We start from the raw sequence: 20,174 nt of genomic DNA, 5'->3' as shown, positions 1-20,174 counted from the left end.
CTCCGTAGTGGGAATGCTTGTTGAAGCATGTGGTCACATCTCTAACCAGGAATCAGAGAGAGTTAGGTAAGGACACACTTGCTCCTTTTATTTCAGTCTTTGCGGGAGAACTGTGTCTTGTCCCCCAAACCCAAGCACCTCTCATTAGGCCCTGCCTCCAAGTCACACCACCCTGGAAACCAAGCCTTACCCAAGACCCTCCAAGACTGGGCAAGATTCAGTTATATCCTAATCATAGCAGGGGCTTGGGGGTGCCTAGAGCCGCACAGCCTGCACTGGCTAGATCCGCCTCTGGTATGGATTAGATGTGGATGTGCACAATCTCATGTCCCCACAAACTCCTAGTGGAGAAAGCAATGCATTGTTTGAGTTTGGCACTATTCTTGGGGGGGGGCATTCAGGGCTACTTCTTAGTAATCCAGAGGAGCCGTCAAAGTGGTTTAAAGTTAGGGTAGCTGGGCATGGTGATGCATACGTTGAACCCTAGCACTTGGGAGGCAGAAGGAGGTAGAGTTCTGTGAGTTCCAGGCCAACCAGGCCTATATAAAGAGACCCTGTATTGAAAAACAAAACAAAAAAATCACAACTAAAATGAAGGTGTCAGGGCAGGCAAGAAGGCCCTGTAAAGTGTTGTGTGCCGAGCCTTATGGCCCGAGTGTGATCCCTAGGAAGGAGAAAACGAATAAACGGATTCCAGCAAGTTGCTCTTCTCTCCATGCATGCCCTCCCCGACATCCCCCCCACATCCCCCCCCCCACTCACTCATACAGAGAGGAATAAGGTGTCAGTATGGGAACAAACAAAAGAACCAGGCTGATAGAGAATTGGTACCTGGCTATAGGGCCCAGGTAGGAAGATAGATTTAAAGACTGTGTCCTAAGAACTGAAGGGCCTGCCAGACTGCAGGAGTAAGACATAGAATGCGTGTTGTGTATGTGTGTGTGAGGCTGTGTTACTTTGAATATATTTGTGCCCTTGATGGGCATTTGGCTGTTTTTATGGCTCTCCTCCTTGCCTGAGCCTTGGGAAAGGATGAAATATTTAGAACACTTCCCCTCACCACAGAAAGTCACCGTCTGCCCCTCTTGCTGCCTGCTGCCTTTGATACTGGTCTCTGCCACCGATAGTGAATTTAGCCTACTCTGGAAGGAACTGTTTTGGGTCTGCGGAAGCATCTGCCATGTAGGTAGTTTGCTCCTGTGTGTTGCTCCTCAGGTCCATGCCATGATTGACTTGCCCTGTATTAGTCAGCATTCTTGAGGAACAGAGCCAACAGAATGGATGTATATTAAAGGGGTCTAATAGACCAGCTTATAATATAGCTTAATATAGTCCAAGAGTGACTGTCTCACAGTGGAGAGCAGAGAATCCAGGAGTTTTTTGGTCCGTGAGGCTGGATGTATCAGTCCCCGTTTTGCGCTGAAGACCTGAAGCCCTCCCGGAGAGCTGCTGGTCCTCAGGCTTTGTTAGATGGCTAGAGAAGCTGGTCAGACACCACTGAAGGAATGCGGCCGGAGCAGCCATCAGCAAGAGAGGGCAAGTAGGCAAAAGGCAAAAGGGGATGTAGTGGGTCATTTACGTATTTCGTTTCAGCAGCATGAGGGCCTCCATTTGCTGTGTCCCGGTTAACATCTGGGGCTGTCTTTTTCATTTTATCCATGTATTGGGAATGGTATTTATCATGTGGCTTTTAGTTTGCATTTCTCAGGTAACTAATCACTTTGAACATACTTGTTTGGGTTTACTGCCACCTGGGTAATTTTTAGCTTATTAAAAAAAGACTGGTTGCTGGCTTCTTATAGAACTGCAATCTTTGGGTTTGACACAGGCAGGTGTGTTGCGAATGTTTTCTCTAGGTAAGCTTACATTTGAATTTTGTTGACTGTTTCTTTTGAAGGAAGTAAGTTTTTTTGTTTTTTATTTATTTATATTTTATTTATTTAATTTTTTTTAGAGACAGGGTTTCTCTGTGTAGTCCTTACTATCCTGGAACTCGCTCTATAGACCAGGCTGGCCTGGAATTTACCATGGTCCCTCTCCCTCTGCCTCTGCCTCCTGAGTGCTAGGATTAAAGGTGTGTGCCACTGCCTGGCAAAGAAGGGGACTATTTATTTATTTATTTAGTATACAGTGGTCTGCCTGCATATGTCCCTGCAGGCCAGAAGAGGGCAGCATATTTCATTACAGATGGTTGTGAGCCACCATGTGGTTGCTGGGAATTGAACTCAGAACCTTTGGAAGTGAAGCCTGTTCTCTTAATCTCTGAGCCATCTCTTCATCCCCAAAGAAGGGGCTTTTTAATGTTTTTAATGGTTAGTACTTTTTACATCCTAAGATAATTCTGTCTTGTTCCTATATTTTCTTCTAGAAGTTCTAAATTATGAGCGTTTGTCTTTAGGTCTATGGTTTGTTTCCAATGTGTTTTTCTATGTGTAAGGTAAGGTTAGGGGTTAGGACTCCCCTCTACCCCCTATTGATAACCAGTTGACTAAGCACTGTTTCTTTGGAAAGCTTGTCCTTACATTGACATTGGTCAGCTGCCAAGAATTAGTGAACTAATCACATGTCCTTTTCTGGACTCAGATCTTGTTTCATGACATCACCTTACTAAGGTTTAGAGCAAGCTTACTTTGAGCCACCCCGGAAGAGCACGCGTCTTCCCCAGCAGAGCATGCGTCTTCCCCAGCAGAGCTTCCTGCTCTCTTTGGCAGGGGCTCAGGTGGACCAGTCTGTCTTTGAGGAGCTCATCAGGGAGCACCTCCCAGAGCTGGCGGAGCACATGAACGACCTCTCGGCACTGGCGTCCATCTCTTTGTCCTGGTTCCTGACTCTGTTCCTCAGCATCATGCCCCTGGAGAGTGCTGTGAACGTCGTCGACTGCTTCTTCTACGACGGGATCAAGGCCATCTTCCAGCTGGGGCTAGCCGTGCTGGAAGCCAACGCAGAGGAGCTGTGCAGCAGCAAGGATGATGGGCAGGCCCTGATGATCCTCAGCAGGTGGGCACTGCTGCTTCCTCCTGTGGCTAGTGTGGGCAATGAAGTAGGTTGCAGCTGCGGCCACTAGACGACCACAGAGGGAGGCCACAGCATGTGTGCCACATCTGTGGAAGCTTTCTGTTCCACACGGCCCCTTGGCACCTGTCATTCTGTGGTCTCTCCAGAATGAGTGTCATGTGGCACTACCAATGGGAGGCAAAGAAGGTTGCCATCTTCTCTCATTCTTTCTGCCAAATAAGATTTCAGGGAGAATAGGGCCCTACGTGATTTTCTTCCAAGAAGATGAAATGTTTTAATGGTGCCACACACCGTTAAGGACTGACAGGAAATGCTGATGCATGTATAGGTTGCCAACTGGAAGTGTCAGGTGCTATGTATAGGGCATTAGTTCTCAACCTGTGGGTCCCCAACTCTTTGGGGGTCAAATAGATATCCTGCATATTAGATAATTACATTATGTTTCATAACAGTAGCAAAATTAGTTATGAAGTAGCAACAAAATAATTTCATGTTGGAGATCACCACATGAACTGTATTAAAGAGTGGCAGCATTAGGAAGAGTGAGAATCACTGGTGTAGTGGTAAGTGAGCTAGTGGCAGAAAATCACACAAGGTTGAGCCTGGACCCTGCGTCTCAGAGACAAGTAGATGGTTTCTTTTCAGACTATGTTGGAAGTTCAAAACCACACAGGCATAGTTGATGCTACTTCACTGGGGAGTCTCAGGGCTTAGTAATGCGCAAGCCTTACTTTTGGGGTATGTTGGCTGTTCCTGCTAGAGTGACCATAGTGTTTGGTGCCTTGCTCTATTCCAAATGTTAAGTCTGAGCGTGTGCTTAAACTCATGTACCGTGTGATCTCCAGATGAGGGTAGATGTGGGCTTTAACTATGGGGGTATGCTCAGGTTTCTAGATCACATTAAGAATGAAGACAGCCCGGGGCCCCCCATTGGCAGCCACCATGCCTTTTTCTCTGATGACCAGGAGCCCTATCCAGTGACCGACATTGCTGACCTGATCCGGGACTCTTATGAGGTACAGGAGCCCCTGTTCCATCCCTCAAGACTCTTGCTAGTTGGAGACAGAAGTGTGCCTGGGATGTAGATGTGGAAGGAGGGTTGCTGGCGGCTTCCTGTTAGCTTTGGATTTAGCAGGCCCATGTTTGTGCAGAAATTTGGGAACCAGTCTGTGGAGCAGATTGAGCACCTGCGATGCAAACACAGGATCAGGGTCCTGCAAGGTCACGAGGACACCACCAAGCAGAATGTGGTGAGCAGAGGACACTTTCTTGGGGTTCATGGGATGGAGCTGATCACAAGTACTGCTTCCTTCTCTCCTTCTCTCAGTGAACTAAAAACTGCCACCGTGTTATATGGAATGTGATGAAATTTTAGGAGTCAACTGTGAACTACTGGGAGCCTCAGTTTCCATGGTTATAAAACAGGGGTAAGGGCTATGGTTTAGTAGGAGATGATGGAGTGGGGACTATGGAATGCTCAGGCAGAGGGGCTGCAGTTAGTGTTCTTATTTTGAACCTCAGTGTTCTCATCTCCATTAGAACTTAACACATTGGCTCAGAACATGTGCACATTAGAAAGACGCTGAAGGCAAACTGCCTGGAAAGACTATAGGAGTTGATGCTACTGAGGCAAGGGTGCCGCACGTGTCCCCACCTTCCCTCTGATGATCCCGGGCTGCAGGGGCACACCTGGGTGTTACTCATCACCGTTAATTCTTTCCCTAAGCTCCGCGTCGTTATTCCAGAAGTCTCCATTCTTCCTGAAGACCTTGATGAACTCTACGACTTATTCAAGGTAGCAAATCTGGCGGGAGGGGAGTCCTGGGCCATGAGCCAGGTCCTAGCCCAGAGTGCCCAGTCTGCCTGTGGGCCTGTGGCTTCTTATAAGGCTAATGGTTGCTTGAGGAGGCCTGCCATGTGTTTTTTTTTTCCTTTGGTAGCAGAGGCTAGAGCTGCTCACCGACTTTCTTTAATCAGAAAACCCTACCTTAACACTCTGTCCACAGATATGTGCCTCTTGTGTGTGTGTGTTGGTTTTCCTTGGGGTCCAGCCTCAGGCTGGCTGGCACATGAAGGGAGGAGCTAGTATGATCCCAGGACAGCCCGACAGGGCTTGTGCAGCTGCGACACCCCAGCAGCTATGTGCTGATGGAGAGGCAGCAATGCTGTGCTGTGCTCTAACTTCCACTGCTCTGCAAGTCCTAGTGAGCGTGGTTTCCTTGTCCAGAGCAGAGAAGCAATGGCTATTCTGAAATGACCACATAGTATACATATATCAGTTTTATATTCTGTGGTTGGTCTGCGGCTGCGTCATCTAGTTGCCCTTGGTGATGTCAACACTTTCTTGTGTTGCATAATCCTATTATCATTGTTGTATCATGTCTTCTAGCTGGCTTTTTAGGGTATTTAAATTCTTTTGAAGCGGGTCTAAGTTCCCAGGGTGGCTTCTAGCTTGGTTCTATGTCTAATGTAGATAGTATAGGCATGTGCAATTTACCCAGTTAAATTTTAGCAAACTAGAGTTCCAGTTCTTGGGTATTTGGGTAAAGTTACAGGTTGTTAGGTAAGCCACCCTGCAGAGCATACCGTCTGAGAAAGACCTGCCAGTGTTATTTTTCTTACTCCCCCCCCCCCCCCCCCCCAGGAACTATGTATCCCTAGCTGGCCTGGCACTTAAAGTTATCCACCTGCCTGTCTCCAGAGTACTTTTACTTTTAGCTTTTGTGTAGTGTGGCACTTTAATGGTCAAGTCATGTGGGCATACTGTCTTCTAAGTGCATCTTTTGCCCTTTGAACCAGAATTGTTTCCGTAGGGGCTACACAGAAATATCCTCACCCTATTTTAGAATTACTCACTAGGTTTAACTGAAAATGTTATCCTCACTTTATTCCCTCCTTCCGTATGCATAGGACTCACAGGCATCATTTCTGACCAACTACCTTAAATATTCTCTCAATTAAAGAATGGACATAGTGGTGCATGCCTATAACCCAAGCAAATGAGAGGCTGAGGCAGGTCGGGAGTTTGAAGCTAAGCAGGGCTACTTAGTGGGACAACCAAACTAGGGGCTGGCAAATAAAGACTCAGCAGGTAAAAAATGCCTGCCACCAAGTCTGAAGACCTGAGTTCATTCCTCAGAAACCTGTGGTCGGAGAAAGCCTGTAGCCACAAATTGTTCCGTGTGCACACAAATACACATAAACATGGGAGGGGAGGCTTGGAATGTAGCCCAGACAGTAGTGGAATGTAATTTTATTTCTATTGCTATGACATTTCCTGACCCCCACCCCCAAACATTTGAGGAAAAGGTTGGCTTAGCTCCTAATTCCAGGTTACAATTCATTATTTTGGGGAGGTCAAGGCAGAAATTTAACCAGCTAGTCACATTACATCACATCCTCAACCAAGAGCAAAGAAAACAAACGTTATCTTTGCTTGTTTGCAGCTAGCTTTCTCTTCTCAGAACCTTCAGTCTAGGGAATGTTTCCCCCAATGGGTTGGATCTTCTACATCAATTAACAACCAAGACACCCTCCCCCCCCCCCCAAACTTGATCTATTAAGTTTCTTCCGACGTGGTTCTGGATTGTGTTGACAATTAAAACTAGCCAGCACCCCTTGCATGGGCAGCCCCGAGCTTGGTCCTTAGTACCACATAGGAAGGAAAAGAGATGAACAATAGGATCGGTGCCGATAGCATTAATTTTATTGACCTTCAGTAGTCCTTTGAGTTTCTGAGCCCAGACATGTGATGTTGGCTTTCCCTCCAGTTGAGACCATGGACACACATAGTTTTTAATGAGTTCCTGGGACTTGAATGTACCACTTCTTTAAAATTAAAAGTTATTAATATACACATGGTAAGAATTCAGAAAATAGGAAAAGACTTCTACCTCTGTGCTTCAAACCTTCATCACCCTGACCTACAGGCAGCCTACACTGACTCCTTCTATGTTCTGTAAATCCATGTGTCCTTTCTGAATCTCAAATAGCCATTTTCAGTGAAAATAATAAAAACATCTCATAATTAAAACTACATCAATTGAACTACACTTCTAAAACTGCATAAATTGTGTCATGTATGCTTTATCACAAAGAAATCTTTATAAAAAATTTAAAAATTTTTGTAATGAAATCAATATTCCCTTTGGCAAAGATAAGACCATAACCATCGTCTAATTCCAGGCTCTGCTGACTTGGGCGAGGTGTTCACCTGTCTGGTCCCACAGCACTGTCATTCTGAATAAGCAGCACTTTCTGAGGCACTCGTGTCCCTGTGTAACACAGCTTTTTCTCCCCTCATGCTTTAAGAGAGCACACATGATGAGCTGTTACTGGGAGCACCCCAGGCCCATGCCCCTGCGCCATGATCCCAGCAGGCCCTATGCTGAGCAGTACCGCATTGACGCCCGGCAGTTTGCACATCTGTTCCAGTTGGTATCTCCTTGGACCTGTGGAGTCCACACAGAGATCCTCGCTGAGAGAACCTTCAGGCTCCTGGATGACAACATGGACCAGCTCATGGAGTTCAAAGCCTTCGTAAGCTGTCTAGGTATGACTCTTTAGGTCTTCACTGTAAGGTTTGGCATTTATCTTGCTGCTAGGCAGATCCACACAATGCGTTTATAAATTATCCCATGATTTTAAAATACTGCTCTACAGGCTCCCGTTAGGGCCATCCTTACTTGTCCTTTGGGGAGGAGAGGGGCTTGGCTCTCCATATTTAAAGCCCTGACCTGTTCTCCTTGATACCTAAGGTGTGACCATAGTTTGCTATGCATAAAACCAAAATCTTTGAAGTCACGAGGTTATCCTGCACTTCATTTCTAGTATGGGGTGCATTTGGGCTGAGGGTACTAAGAGCAACAAGCATTGGCATTACTCTGAGCTGAAGCCATGACTAATGGGATTCATTTGTACCTGGTCTCTTTCTTGAATTTCCAGACATTATGTACAATGGAGAAATGAATGAAAAGATTAAGCTGCTATACAGGCTTCATATCCCACCAGGTAAGAAAGTCATTTTGGGCTCTGCTTTAACACAAGGCCAACTTTGTGCAGGACAGTGACCAGTTCTAAATTTAGCTTCCCCTTTCTCCATGTGGATATTGTTTTCCCAGCACCATTTATTAAAGCGACTCTACTCCCTCCCACCCCCATGCATTTTTGGACTTTTATTTTAAAAGATTGGTTGGATATAGTTATGTGGATTTCTTGGCCCTCTATTCCATTGGTCTTTGTGTCTGTTTTTATGTTAGTATCATGTTGGGGGTTTGTTTTGGTTTTTCGAGTAACCTTGACTGTCCTGGAACTTGCTCTGTAGACTAGGCTGGCCTCAGAGATTTGTTGTCTGCCTTTGCCTCCCAAGTGCTGGGATTAAAGTTGTGTTATGTCCCTCCCCCCCAATGCTATTTTTGATACTATGGCTATGCAGCAAATTTGAGATCGGGTATTACGATACATCTATCTTTGAATCATTGATGGAGTCCACCAGTGGATGGGACAAACCTACCCCAGACTGCAAAGCAACTTGAGGGCTTTGGACTTGCGCCAGGGATAGGACTGCTGTCTCTAAATTACATTGGGTGTCAGAGGTGACAAAAGTTATCTATCATACGAAGTCTGGAATGGCAAGTTTCAAATAACCAAGTGAAACATAGTGAAAGCTTTACTGTAGAAATGTCTCTACCCATTTATAGCGTCGAACCATAAAACTACATATACACTGAGATCCATCATCCTAAAATGAACCCCCCCCCCCCCGACCATTCCATGTTTCTGCAGCCTTCTGCAATCTGTCGTTGCCTATTCCATGTTTTTTAAGTGGTTATAGCATGTACCAGTACTGTCTGGCTTCTGCTGATATCCATGTTCAGTTGGCTCATGCTGTAGAATCAGTCCTTCTGGCCAGGTGTGTCTACTGTGGCCATGACCACTGCTGCTGTGGTTGTGTTGCTGCTATCAGTTTTGCATAAAAAATTTCCCATACTCACAAGTAGACTATACAGAAGTGGGAATTCTGGGTTTAACCTTAAAAAATGTATATGCATTTCTGCCTGCTGCCCAGAGGCCAGATCTCCTGGGACTGGAGTTCTCACTCACACACACACACACACGTGCTGGGAGTCAAACCTGTGCTCTTAACTGCTGTCTACCTGACTTTTTTGTTCTGATACTGGGTCTAGACCTCAGATGTAGATATTAAGAGATCTGCCTTCCTCTGCTGGGATTTAAGGTGTGAACCACCATTTACCTAAGTTTTTGAGAAATGCCAAATTTTAACTCATCGAACCATTTTATTACTTGCAATGTTTGAACTTCTGATTTCTTAGTTTTAGTGCAATTCAAAGAAACCAGTGTGGTTTGAGGCCAATTGGTCTACAAAGGAATTCGCAAGACAAAGCCACACAAAGAAACCCTGTCTCGAAAAGCCAAAAATCACCAGTATGATGTTTGGAAGTCAGCATGACTTTTAAAAACAAAAATAAAAAAAACCCTACATGATGTAAGAAGCCAGAGACAGGTGGCTCTCTTCAAGTTCTAGAACTGCCAGGGCTATGTAAAGACGCTGTCTCAACACCCTCCTCCCACCAAGAGCCCCCACTCACACACACCATCTAAATATACTGGTTATATGCTCACTGTAATTCATTGTCAAGATAAGTTTATTCATAGTTTTAGAGGGGGTTTGCTATGTTTTCTCAGATCAACACCAGCAGTATCTGCATATGAATTTATATGCTTATTATGCCCACATATCTATAAAAGAATTTGCCTACTTCATTTGGCTTTAAAGGCTCTTTACAACAATACTGGAACTGTTGGCATAGTCTTTGTCAGTTAAACAGAAAATATGTTCAGTTCTAATACTTCTCTTTTAAGCACTCACTGAAAATGACAGAGACAGCCAGTCACCACTGAAGAATCCTCTGTTGTCAACGTCAAGACCCCTGGTATTGGGTAAGCCCAATGGCAAGTATCTGATTTCACCACTTGCTCCTAGCAGCCCATCCCCTCTCCCTCCTGTTCCCATTTAGCCCATGGCCAGCACTGCCTGACTGCCCACTGAGTGCCTTCTGCTGCTTTGCTCTTTTTCTAGGATCTTAACAGGAAGGTCCTATGTAGTCAGCTATAAAAATGTAGCCTCTTGCTTCCTGGCTTTATATGACGTTTTCTCAGTGGGACCCTGTTCCCTTACTGTCCTAATCTTATTGCTTTCATAAACTCTAAACTATTGTTTCCCTTTGTCAAGGTGACACAATTGATTATCAGAAACAACTGAAACAGATGATTAAGGATTTAGCCAAAGAAAAGGATAAAACGGAAAAAGAGTTGCCCAAAATGAGCCAGGTAAGGACTTTTGGGAAAAAAGAAACCATCTTGGCAACTTGAGACCATAAATCCTATGACTTCCCAGACCAGTGTTGTAATCAAGTCACCTCTTAAACAGGAGGCTACAAAAATGATACACACCACTGAAGTCTCCATACCTCTAATCACTTCCCAGAACAGGGAGGTTTTCTTAGGTGCTACAAGATGGCAGGTTTAATTTGGAAAGAAATTTCTTGTGTTAGCAGGAAGATTAAGTTAGGAATGCTCCTGTCTCCGATATCAATTTTTTCCATGCCACATACTGGGAGGCTTTGGGCCCATGTTTGATTGAAACATGCATGAGTAGGTATGCATGAAGGCCAATGGGTTTGTTTCCTCTACCTTTCTTCAAGTCTCTCAAATCAACCTCAAGCTAGATAGGCAGTCCTTGGTCTTCCCAGCTTTACATGGGTGCTAACTTTCATTCTGTTCCTTATATATGTGATGGTTAAACCACCCAGAGCTGTCTGCATCATTTGCTTTGAGCCTCACCTACCTATCTCCTAAGCACTGGATTTAAAATTATGTGCCACATGCCCCCTTTCCACTAAGAAGCAAATGTAGCTCTGGATTTTGAGACATACCATTTCTCACTGATACCACCACCTATAAAGCCTTTTCTTATTTTCTGCACATGGGACCAGGAACTAGCAGTACGCTCCTGCTGGTAAGGCAAGAAGATCACAGGTTGCAGGACAGTCTTAAAACAGGAAGCTCCTATTGAACAAAAATTAAATGCTACACACTTTTCTGATAATGTAAACATTATACTTTCCATCCTCATGTATGTTGTTTTTTTTTTATTCTAGAGAGAATTTATCCAGTTCTGTAAAACTCTGTACAGTATGTTCCATGAAGATCCAGAGGAGAACGAGCTGTACCAAGCCATTGCCACAGTAACCACTCTGCTACTGCAGATAGGAGAAGTGGGCCAGCGAAGCAGCAGCTCAGGAAGCTGCTCCCAGGAATGTAGTGAGGAGCTGCAGGCTTCGGCTCCTTCTCCTGAACAGGACTCGGTTTTTGTTGAGACTGGGAAAACTCCCCAAGACCCTCGGGCCTTTCCGGAGGCAGGGGAAGGGGACTGGACTGTCTCGCTGGAACATATCCTGGCCTCACTTCTCACTGAGCAATCACTGGTAAACTTTTTTGAAAAGCCACTCAACATCAAATCCAAACTTGAAAATGCCAAGCTCAACCAGTACAGTCTCAAAGCTTTGGAAATGAGCCATCCACCACAGCCTGAACTGAAGCTGAATAACCTGTAGCCAGGAGCTGCTGGAACACACTGGATCCCACCACACCAAAGCATGGACTGGACTGTTGTCAGGCACTGTCCAGATTTCAGTCTAAAACAGGGAACTCAACAAACTGAGTATGCGGATAACGAACCTCAGACCCACGGCCGGGGAATTTGCTCCAACTCCCACACAGTTCTATTTATTAAGAGGACAGACAGGTGGAATGCCCTTTACACTGTGATTATCAACTTTGCTGAAGCTAGAGTTTCTGCTGTGATCCTGGTTTTGTGTTTACCTTTTTCATGGACAAAAAGATGTCATGGCAACCAAGAGACATCAGCCCCAGGCTCGTTTTCCACTGGTTATGGGACTGGTCAAGAAATAAGCTCACCAAGATCCCAGAACCATTATCTGCACAATTGTATTTGGCTTTTTTTGCACTAATTTTGTTTCAATGCTGGTAATTGAAACCATTTTAATATATTTCGTTGTATTCACTTTGTATGTCCTTCCAAAAACATGTGCAAACCATGCTTTCAATGTTGACCCCCAAGGTTTTTAATAAAAAAAAAATCTTTCTTTTTGTACTGACTCTATAAAAACAAAAACAGCACTAAGGAAGCATGCAGATCTGAGTTTGAGGCCATCCTGGTCTACAAATCAAGTTACAGGACAGCCAGGGCTGCTACAGAAAACCGTCTTTGGGGGTGGGAAGAGGGAAAAACAAAAGAGCTTATATTGTCTTAAAAGTATATAGCATATTCCAGGGAATGAACTGGACTGGTTGGCAAAGATGGCTAGAAGACTAAGACTGACAAATTTCAGTATTATGTACAAATTATAAAACCTCAATCCTTAAACTCAACACACACACCTGGGACTAATATGAGACCTAATAATACTGTGGCTTCTTTGCTAAAAAACAGACAAGCTAGGCATGGCGGTGGACACCTTTCAGTCCTTGCAATGTTGAGGCCAGCCTGGACTACAGAGAGAATGTGTTTTGAAAAATCAAAACCACAAATGATATTTATGAAAAGAACATCACATAAGCCTGATTTCCCAAGTACCCAAAGCAGCAATTAAGTAACTCCCAACAATACTCCTTAGACCCTATTCTAAACATTACCAAAAATTCCCCCAGTGGGGCAAACAAAAAGGAAAACAAAACCTGAAGGCAGCTCTCCAACTTTATTTGAGATTCAGTGGTTAGTTCTCATCCACATTGACTGTCTGTAGATCTGAAATGCAGAAGTGACAGCCAGTCAGCACCCATACTCGTCCCGTCTTTTAGCCCTGCACAACACCACAGTTGTATGAACTCCGTTATTTCCCCCACTTTAAGACAGTCTTAAAGGTCTGATAATTTTGCCCACCACTCATCGAACTGAAAACAGGCACCAACATTCATTCGATCAACAAATTTAGGGTTGAAGGGTCCTAATAATTTTCTCCTATAATTTCAACAGCTTTGATAACAGCAAAAAACTTACTTTTGAATGTGGTAACAGGCACGTAAGTTACCAATGTGTAGAGTTTGTTTGGTGAGTCCTCATCCTCATTACGTTTTCTGGACAAACGTACCCGGATACGGTATGGAACATTCCTAATAAAATAGAAATGTGCTAAGGTCAATGCTTCCTTTCAGAAAGCAGTGGTATTCACACCTATTTCTGCTTCTTAATGTTCTGAAAAACTTATCTGACCATAAAAATAATTCCCAGGTGAATGAGCAACAAGCTGTCTGTCACCTTAAGATGCATGCTTGTTAGGAGTCACCGAGGCAGCCACCGCGACAACCCTTTCTTAGGCAGAAAAATGGCTGTCATCAACAGAAATACTCAATCCAAACAAAAGGCCAATCCTTTTCCCTTCCAGAAACAGTAGAGCTGATCTATCTCCTTCCCTCATCTCAGGACATGCTAGGTGTTCTTAGGCCCCAGACTCCTACAAACAAGGGTTCTCCATGCCCCTGTGACACTCCCCCACCTCAAGGTAGACACTGTAGTTTCTTGTTGGACAATTTTCTATATAGAGGGTCCCAAGATTAAATACTTTCTGCAGCAGTACCCCCTTCCATCTTCGTATGTACTCCCCTTTAAAGGGGACTTCCCAAACTTGGCATTAATTTACATTCAGGTTGGATAAAACTGAGAACCCTTTCATGTTATAGGACATGGTACAAATCAACCTTTCTCGGCAGCAAGATTTCTTCCTCAGGCTTAGAAACACTGCCTTTTCTGAGCGTCTCATGCTCCAGATGGAACTCTTCAAAGCCCAATCTCTCCCAGATCTCACCAAGCTCTTACACTGCTCTTTCCCTTACAGTAAAGGACATTAGCTTAGAGCTGCGGTCCCAGTATCTATACTTCACATCCGGTAACCAAACTACCAAATCTGTCACAAGAGACTATGTAGAAGCAACAGCTGGTGCATTGGTAACAAATAACTTCAGTACCTTATTCCTTTGGCCCAGACGGCTTTATTGAGCCTGGTATCAATCCGCACATCTGGAGTCCCCATCTCCTTCATGGCAAATTTCCGGATTTCTTTGAGTGCCCTAGGAGCACGCTTCTTGAAGCCCCTGAGGTTCAAAACACAAGAATATAAAATCAAATTACATAGACTATAAACGGTATGCTCTCACAAAACAAACTAGTCAGAAACATACTCTAAAAACAACCAGCATCAATACTTTGAACAAGAGGACGAAATAAATATGAAGTATTCTACAATCCTGGCACAAGATGCCATGCTTTCCCAACTTAGCATCCAGAAACTTCCTACAACACACAGCAGTCCTGAAGTGCCACAGGGGTTGCAGAGACGGCCCAGGGCTTAAGAACACTTGCTCTTGCAGAGGATTCAGGTTTGGTTCCCAGCACCCGTGTGATGCACATACAAACATGCAAGCAAACCATGTACAGAGGGCAAGAACATTCTGTGAAACCAAGGCAGCCATTTACCTATATTTTAGGCTTTCAGTCAAATGAGTACGAAACTCTAAAACTAGTTGGACGTGGTGTTGTGTTCATTTAATCCTAGCATCTGGGAGGCAAAGGCAGGTGGATCTTTTTGTGTTCAGGGCCAGCCTGTTCACACAGCTAGTTCCAGGACAACCAGAGCTACACAATACAGATTAAAACCCAACGAAACAACAAAACCTACGATCTTCTCTAGGGCATGGTGGCGGTGCTCCCATTAACTACAACACTGGAAGCCGGGCAGGAAGACCTCAGCTCCAAAATTCACAACCAACCACCAAAGTCCAGTTGTGCTCGGCACCTGTCTGTCTATGTCACTCCAAGACAGACAACAAGACCACCTCTACTCAGTACCAGCCCATGTGCAGTGTCCAAACAAACCCACTGCACTAATCTGGAAAAAACGTGGTTAGGAATAACAAGGGCTGGTCTATTGGACCCAGCTCATGCAAACCACCCATCAGGTGGTATCAATGAGTACCCAAAAGGACACACCAGGAAAGAGATGGAGCATTGAGCGAATCCACTATTGTGGTCAGGGAATGTAAACAAGATGCTGCTGTCACTACTTAAAGGCAGTCAGCTGAATTACCAATTAAATAGATTAAGTAGAAGACAACAGCAGGGAGCAAGTTTGGTCTGGAAAACGAGGACCAAGATATGAGCAAAGAATGAAGGAGGCTGGAGATCCTCACATAGGCCTTTCCAAGAGCACAAATGCCCGAAAATCATGCCCACCCACACCCTATATTTCCTTCACGGCTTCTAAAGAGCACCTCTTTCCCCGAGAATCACCCAACACGTGGGGCACTTAAAAGCAAACAATCTTCAACTCAAACTGCTTTTCACCTACTTTCCCCCTGTTGGTGACCCTGGGAGGGCAGGGTCTTATCTTTCTCACCTATCTGTCCACTTCAAAGCAATGCCCGACAGTACTCAATGTGCATCAATCAGAGGATGGAATGTGGCTGGTCGCAAGAAGCATTTACCCACAAGAGACTTCACATGGAACACAGGAACGCCGATACAATCTCGACACGGCAGAATCTGTCACTAGAGACTGAACAGCCAAGTCCAAGAAATCTTGCTCTACATGCTGGCCTCGGAATGTATGTAAATATAACTGATGATAAATTCACAAGCGCCTCTCCTCAGCACTTCCAGTTCCAGTATTACAACTGGACCCGCATTAGTACGAATCTCCACCAGTCAGAGGACGAAGAAGAAAAATCTATCGGGGCTCAGCAATTCACAGCTGCCTAGTTCCTGCAGCACCGAAGTTTAGTCAAGGTCCCCCTTCACAAGCTTCTCCTCTGAGCCGTCCAGATGACCAAAACTCTCGGTTTAGCACCACCAAGCGTTCCAAGTTCCACTGTTCTTAAAGTTCCAACACGACCTCCCTCCAGTTCCTAACCGGAACCGTACACTCCAGACCCTGCACACCTTTAAAGGACACGCGATAGGATCGAAAAGACAAAACCCAGCAACAGGTACTCACACGCCATGGATGCGCTTGTGAATGTTGATGGTGTATTCTCGGGTCACCACCTCGTTGATGGCAGAACGGCCCTTCTTCTTCTCGCCACCCTTCTTTGCGGGAGCCATCTAAAAAAGGCAGGCGACAGGGAGGCTCTAAGCAGACAGCGGGAAAAGGCCGGGCTGATTCCCCCGCTCAGAATCCGGCCGACCCCGGAACCCCTGCTCCTCGGAGCCCCGCCACTGTCCCCCAGCGACCGCCCCGGACCGCCGAGCCTCCGGTCAGCGCGGAACAAATCCCCCAAGCCGGCCCGCCCCGCGCCCGGAGTGGATGGCGCTGGATTTCAGAGCCAGGACCCCGCCGCCATACTCACTCTGCCGGGCCCAAGCTGGAAAGGACGGGCGCGAGGGATTGTGGGAAGGAAAGCCGCGCCGCGAGTATAACTTCCGGGTCGGGAGGCGGGGGAGAGGAAGTGTGGCGAGGGAAGGTCGAAGGCTAGGCTGCGACGTAAAGGTAGCGCGTCGGAGGCGGAGCGAGCGGCACGGGGCGGGGCTAGGGCCGGGCTGGGGCGGGGTCGAGGCTCCAGTCTTCTGGCGGCTGTGAGCAGCGTCCCGTCAGCTGTGTTTGAAGGTGGTGGGTGGGATTTAAATCCGCACCCTCCGACTGCAGGGCCAGGAAAGAAATCGCTCTTCTGTTTTTCGGATTCAGTCATTCATTCGATCCTACACGTATTGAATCTATTAGGTGATGTGCTTGGCAGAAGGTCCCAGGTCCCTGAGACCATAACCAAAGCACTCATTTCTCCAGGTCGAAAATGTCCACGTGAGTGCTAGCCTTTTCGGTGGGAAAATCCCCCGAATCCAAACAAGTCCGAACAGCCTATTCTAGGGTTTCAGCAACGGCACGTTTCAGGATCCCACAGATAAAAAAGACAGGCAGGCAGAGACTCCACGGTCTTACCTGGAAATTTGGCTAAGGGATGCTGTATTTGCGAATTCCCCAAGGGCAGGACTTGGGGGTAGACAGGCACACTCCCTCTCGGATCTCAGAAGGAAACAATGTCCTCAGGGAGTGTGGTGGTGCAGAACTTTGTAGGTAGCCTCAGGAGGTCACGAGTTCAAGGTCATCCTTGACTACTGGGTGAGTTAGATGCCTGCCTGAGGGGTTAGGTGAGGAGTATTGACAGTGAGCTAAACACACCTCACAGTTCTGAAGACTTCTTCATGGGGCAAGGAGGAAAGACCGGGACAGGCTCTGTTCCAGTTCTTTGTGGGGTGCAAACCACTAAGGGGCTCGATGGGAATGCGGGTTGGTACAATAATGCTGGGCTGAGCTCCAGGGAATTCCAAAGCAATCTCCTAAACAGAACCACTCAAAACATTTTAAAGAGAAAATCAGGAGTGATGCACTCAGGAGGCAGAGCAGAAGGATAGCAGATTAAGCCTGAGGCTACTCTAGGCTACTAGAGGCCAACCTTGGCTACCCAACAAGACTTGATTCGAAGTTAGGGGGAGAAGGAGGAAGTGAGGAAGAGGGAGAAAGGGGAGGGAAGAGTAGACTGAGGGAAGGAGAAGGAAAAAAAAGGGTGTGTGTGAGGCGAATATGAAAATATGTATCTGGGGATGTAGCTCAGTGATAGAACATTTGCTGACATCCGCAAGCTCTGAATTTGATAGGCACTCACCCTCCTCCACTACAAAAAAGGAAAGCAGCCTGGTGATGAAAACGGTTCCAAAGGGAAGGAGCCTGGTGAGGAGGATGTTGCTATGATACTGCAGAGATGGAGCCTTGAGCATGTCAGCAGATAGTGGACCAGAAAGGAAAGGTACAGACAGCATTTGAAATGAAAAGCAGTAGTTTAAGAGTAACTTCCATGTGAGATGGTCAGTTTAGGAGAAAGACAATATCAGGTAAGAATTGCATCAGAAAGGTAAAATATCGCACGATGTATGATCCATCAGCTAGGCAAAACCGATGTGATTCTGTGACTTTTGTGAGTCTCTTATAAGCAGCGTATTCCCAGAGATATGCCATTTACTGTCTTCATTGTTGTGCAAACATTGCAGTGTGTGCACAGCGATGTGCTTTAGCCTCTCACAAACCTAAGCTGTATGGTCTGTATCTTCAGCCAGGCCGTCCTTCAGTGATGGCTGTCCTTGAGCATTGCATGGCCCTGTATACCTTCAGCTCTCTCCCCACAGAATGAGCCAACGACAGGAACTAAAGCAGCGCTATAACATCACTTCCCACTTTCACTTTAAGCACCAGATTTTAATATTGGACACTTTTTTTTTAAAGTAAAAGAATATCAGGAAGGAAGTTGATCCCATACTTTGGGGCAGAGGGAAAAGTAGATAAATAAATCATGCCTCTGATGTTCAAGAGAGAAATCTGGAGGCTGGTTTTGGATGGACTTTACTAACGAGACAAAAGAGGAGCCAGCTCTCTCTTGTCAAAGTGATGATCTGAGCACTGAGGTAACAATGGTTAACTAGAAACTGAGTTTATAAAAGGCTGTGAGTTCATGACTTTGTACTAAAAAAATATGAGTAATTTATGGAGTCAATAAACTAGACATGCCCATCACGGATTAAGCTAAAATTCAAAAAGAAAATTTCCCTCCTACCCTATTTCTAATGAGTATTTCTACAGAAAAAACAAAGCTTTTTATCTGCATAATATTAAGTTCATCTGACCACTAACAACATTTCTCTAGATGACTCATATTAGATATTTTTTCAGGATATTAATTACTGACTTTGAGATCTTCAGGCTACAACATGAACAGAAATTAAAGTAATTTTGTATCACTAAATTTTTACCAGGACATTTTGGCAAGAGTGCAAAAGTCATGGCTAACAACTGCTTAATAAGCAGGGCCATAGTAGCACATGACTTTAATCCCAGCGCTCAGGAGGCAGAGGCAGGCAGATAGATCTCTGAGTTCGAGGCCAATCTGGTCTATAGAATGAGTTCCAGGCCAGCCAGGATTACACAGAGAAACTCTGTCTTGAAAACACCAACAAGAAAAAGGAAAAAAAGCTACTTAATGGTTGGTTAGCATAGCTGAGTGTGGTTGTATACACATTTAATCACAGAGTGGAGGCAAGTGGATCTCTGTGAGTTCCATACTAGCCTGATCTAAATAGGGAGTTCCAGGCCAGCCAGAGCTACAAAGTGAAACCTCATCTAAAAAACAACAATAACAACTTACCATGTTGTTTGTACAAAGCAATATTTAGACAGAATATGCTATAATTTTAGTTAGTTTGTAAAATCTTAAACCAAGTGTTCCAAGTTCACACTCAATCTTGACTCTTGAACCAAGAGACTTTTATACTGTTCCAGACAGTTCAGGTCATGGTTTTTCTGGAACAAATATGTGTTTGCAAAATAGCCATTTAATGAGCAGAGTAATGAATGAAGAGCTCAGTGATTACAATTCCCAGGATGCCTGCATTTAATGGAAAATTACACAATAAGAGTTTTTTGAATTTATCCAAATTCTTAACATGTGTAAAATTCAGGCATAGCTAAATTAAATTAGGAGCGTAACACACTCCACCCTCTTTAATGGCTTCCAGCTAGACAGTCCTAGAATAATGAATACACTGTGTCCATTAACAATCTTGTTCCACTTAGGGGTCTAACCACCAATTAAAGTATGGCTACAATTGAACTATAATTTTTTTTCTAGAGAAACCAGATCTCTAAACCTTAGACAATGTTAAGTTTTTTTTTTAAAAAAAAAAATAGGTCATTGAGTTCCATTCATACTTCATGTTTTTAAAACAAGGTTCACTTCAGGTTCTTTGAAAAAGTAAATGTTCCTCTTCATATATACAAAATATTTTTTATTTTGTTTTTTACTACCTACCCCATCTCTGCCCTCAGGCATAGAGCAATCATGGACACACATATATAGCAACTTCATGGTATCCAAAACTTGATCCTAGCTAGAGAACCAAAAAGGAGCCTGTCATCATTTTATAGAAGAGGGTGAGTGGCAGACCTATCTTGATAGAGTGCTGGAAGGAACATTGATAGCTCCGTGCAGTCAGGATGTTTGGAGAGGGAGCGGCCATCTTG

At 44.9% G+C, this 20,174-nt stretch overlaps 2 protein-coding genes across 5 annotated transcripts in view; one reads left to right on the top strand and one right to left on the bottom strand.

Annotated features, from left to right (window-relative positions):
• The window catches only part of Tbc1d8 (TBC1 domain family member 8), a 100,046-nt gene extending 87,838 nt beyond the window's left edge, over positions 1-12,208 (top strand). For 2 of the 4 annotated variants that reach the window (XM_038341213.1, XM_038341211.1), the window contains 9 exons: positions 2,712-2,997; positions 3,902-4,031; positions 4,167-4,265; positions 4,742-4,810; positions 7,327-7,567; positions 7,960-8,025; positions 9,898-9,987; positions 10,268-10,365; positions 11,196-12,208. In XM_038341213.1, the coding sequence (XP_038197141.1) occupies positions 2,712-2,997; positions 3,902-4,031; positions 4,167-4,265; positions 4,742-4,810; positions 7,327-7,567; positions 7,960-8,025; positions 9,898-9,987; positions 10,268-10,365; positions 11,196-11,651 (1,535 nt within the window). In that variant the 3' untranslated portion in view covers positions 11,652-12,208. Of the gene's footprint in view, positions 1-2,711; positions 2,998-3,901; positions 4,032-4,166; positions 4,266-4,741; positions 4,811-7,326; positions 7,568-7,959; positions 8,026-9,897; positions 9,988-10,267; positions 10,366-11,195 lie in introns of those variants that run through there. The other 2 variants (XM_038341212.1, XM_038341214.1) reach the window with 2 other exon arrangements.
• A 588-nt stretch (positions 12,209-12,796) lies between these two features.
• On the bottom strand, positions 12,797-16,501 carry Rpl31 (ribosomal protein L31). Its single transcript, XM_038341215.1, has 5 exons — positions 16,459-16,501; positions 16,107-16,213; positions 14,083-14,208; positions 13,118-13,230; positions 12,797-12,865 (listed from the first exon to the last, which is right to left on the bottom strand). Exons 2-5 carry the CDS (start codon positions 16,211-16,213, stop codon positions 12,834-12,836), a joined length of 378 nt encoding a protein of 125 aa, XP_038197143.1. The 5' UTR covers positions 16,459-16,501; the 3' UTR covers positions 12,797-12,833.
• Positions 16,502-20,174: the final 3,673 nt, after the last annotated feature.

This window comes from Arvicola amphibius, chromosome 9, assembly GCF_903992535.2.
Source record: "Arvicola amphibius chromosome 9, mArvAmp1.2, whole genome shotgun sequence".
In the NCBI taxonomy this organism is placed as follows: Eukaryota; Metazoa; Chordata; class Mammalia; order Rodentia; family Cricetidae; genus Arvicola; species Arvicola amphibius.
Note: the sequence above shows the minus strand (reverse complement) of the source record. Positions and strands in the feature narration are given on the sequence as shown.

What these genes read in the sequence shown, in the direction of transcription:
- Rpl31 (XM_038341215.1), bottom strand. Translation starts at nt 16,213, where the DNA reads ATGGCTCCCGCAAAGAAGGGTGGCGAGAAGAAGAAGGGCCGTTCTGCC. An exon ending in GTCTGGGCCAAAGGAATAAG is followed by an intron (nt 13,231 to 14,082) that starts GTACTGAAGTTA and finishes CTATTTTATTAG; the next exon opens with GAATGTTCCATACCGTATCC. An exon ending in GCCTGTTACCACATTCAAAA is followed by an intron (nt 12,866 to 13,117) that starts GTAAGTTTTTTG and finishes TCTGCATTTCAG; the next exon opens with ATCTACAGACAGTCAATGTG.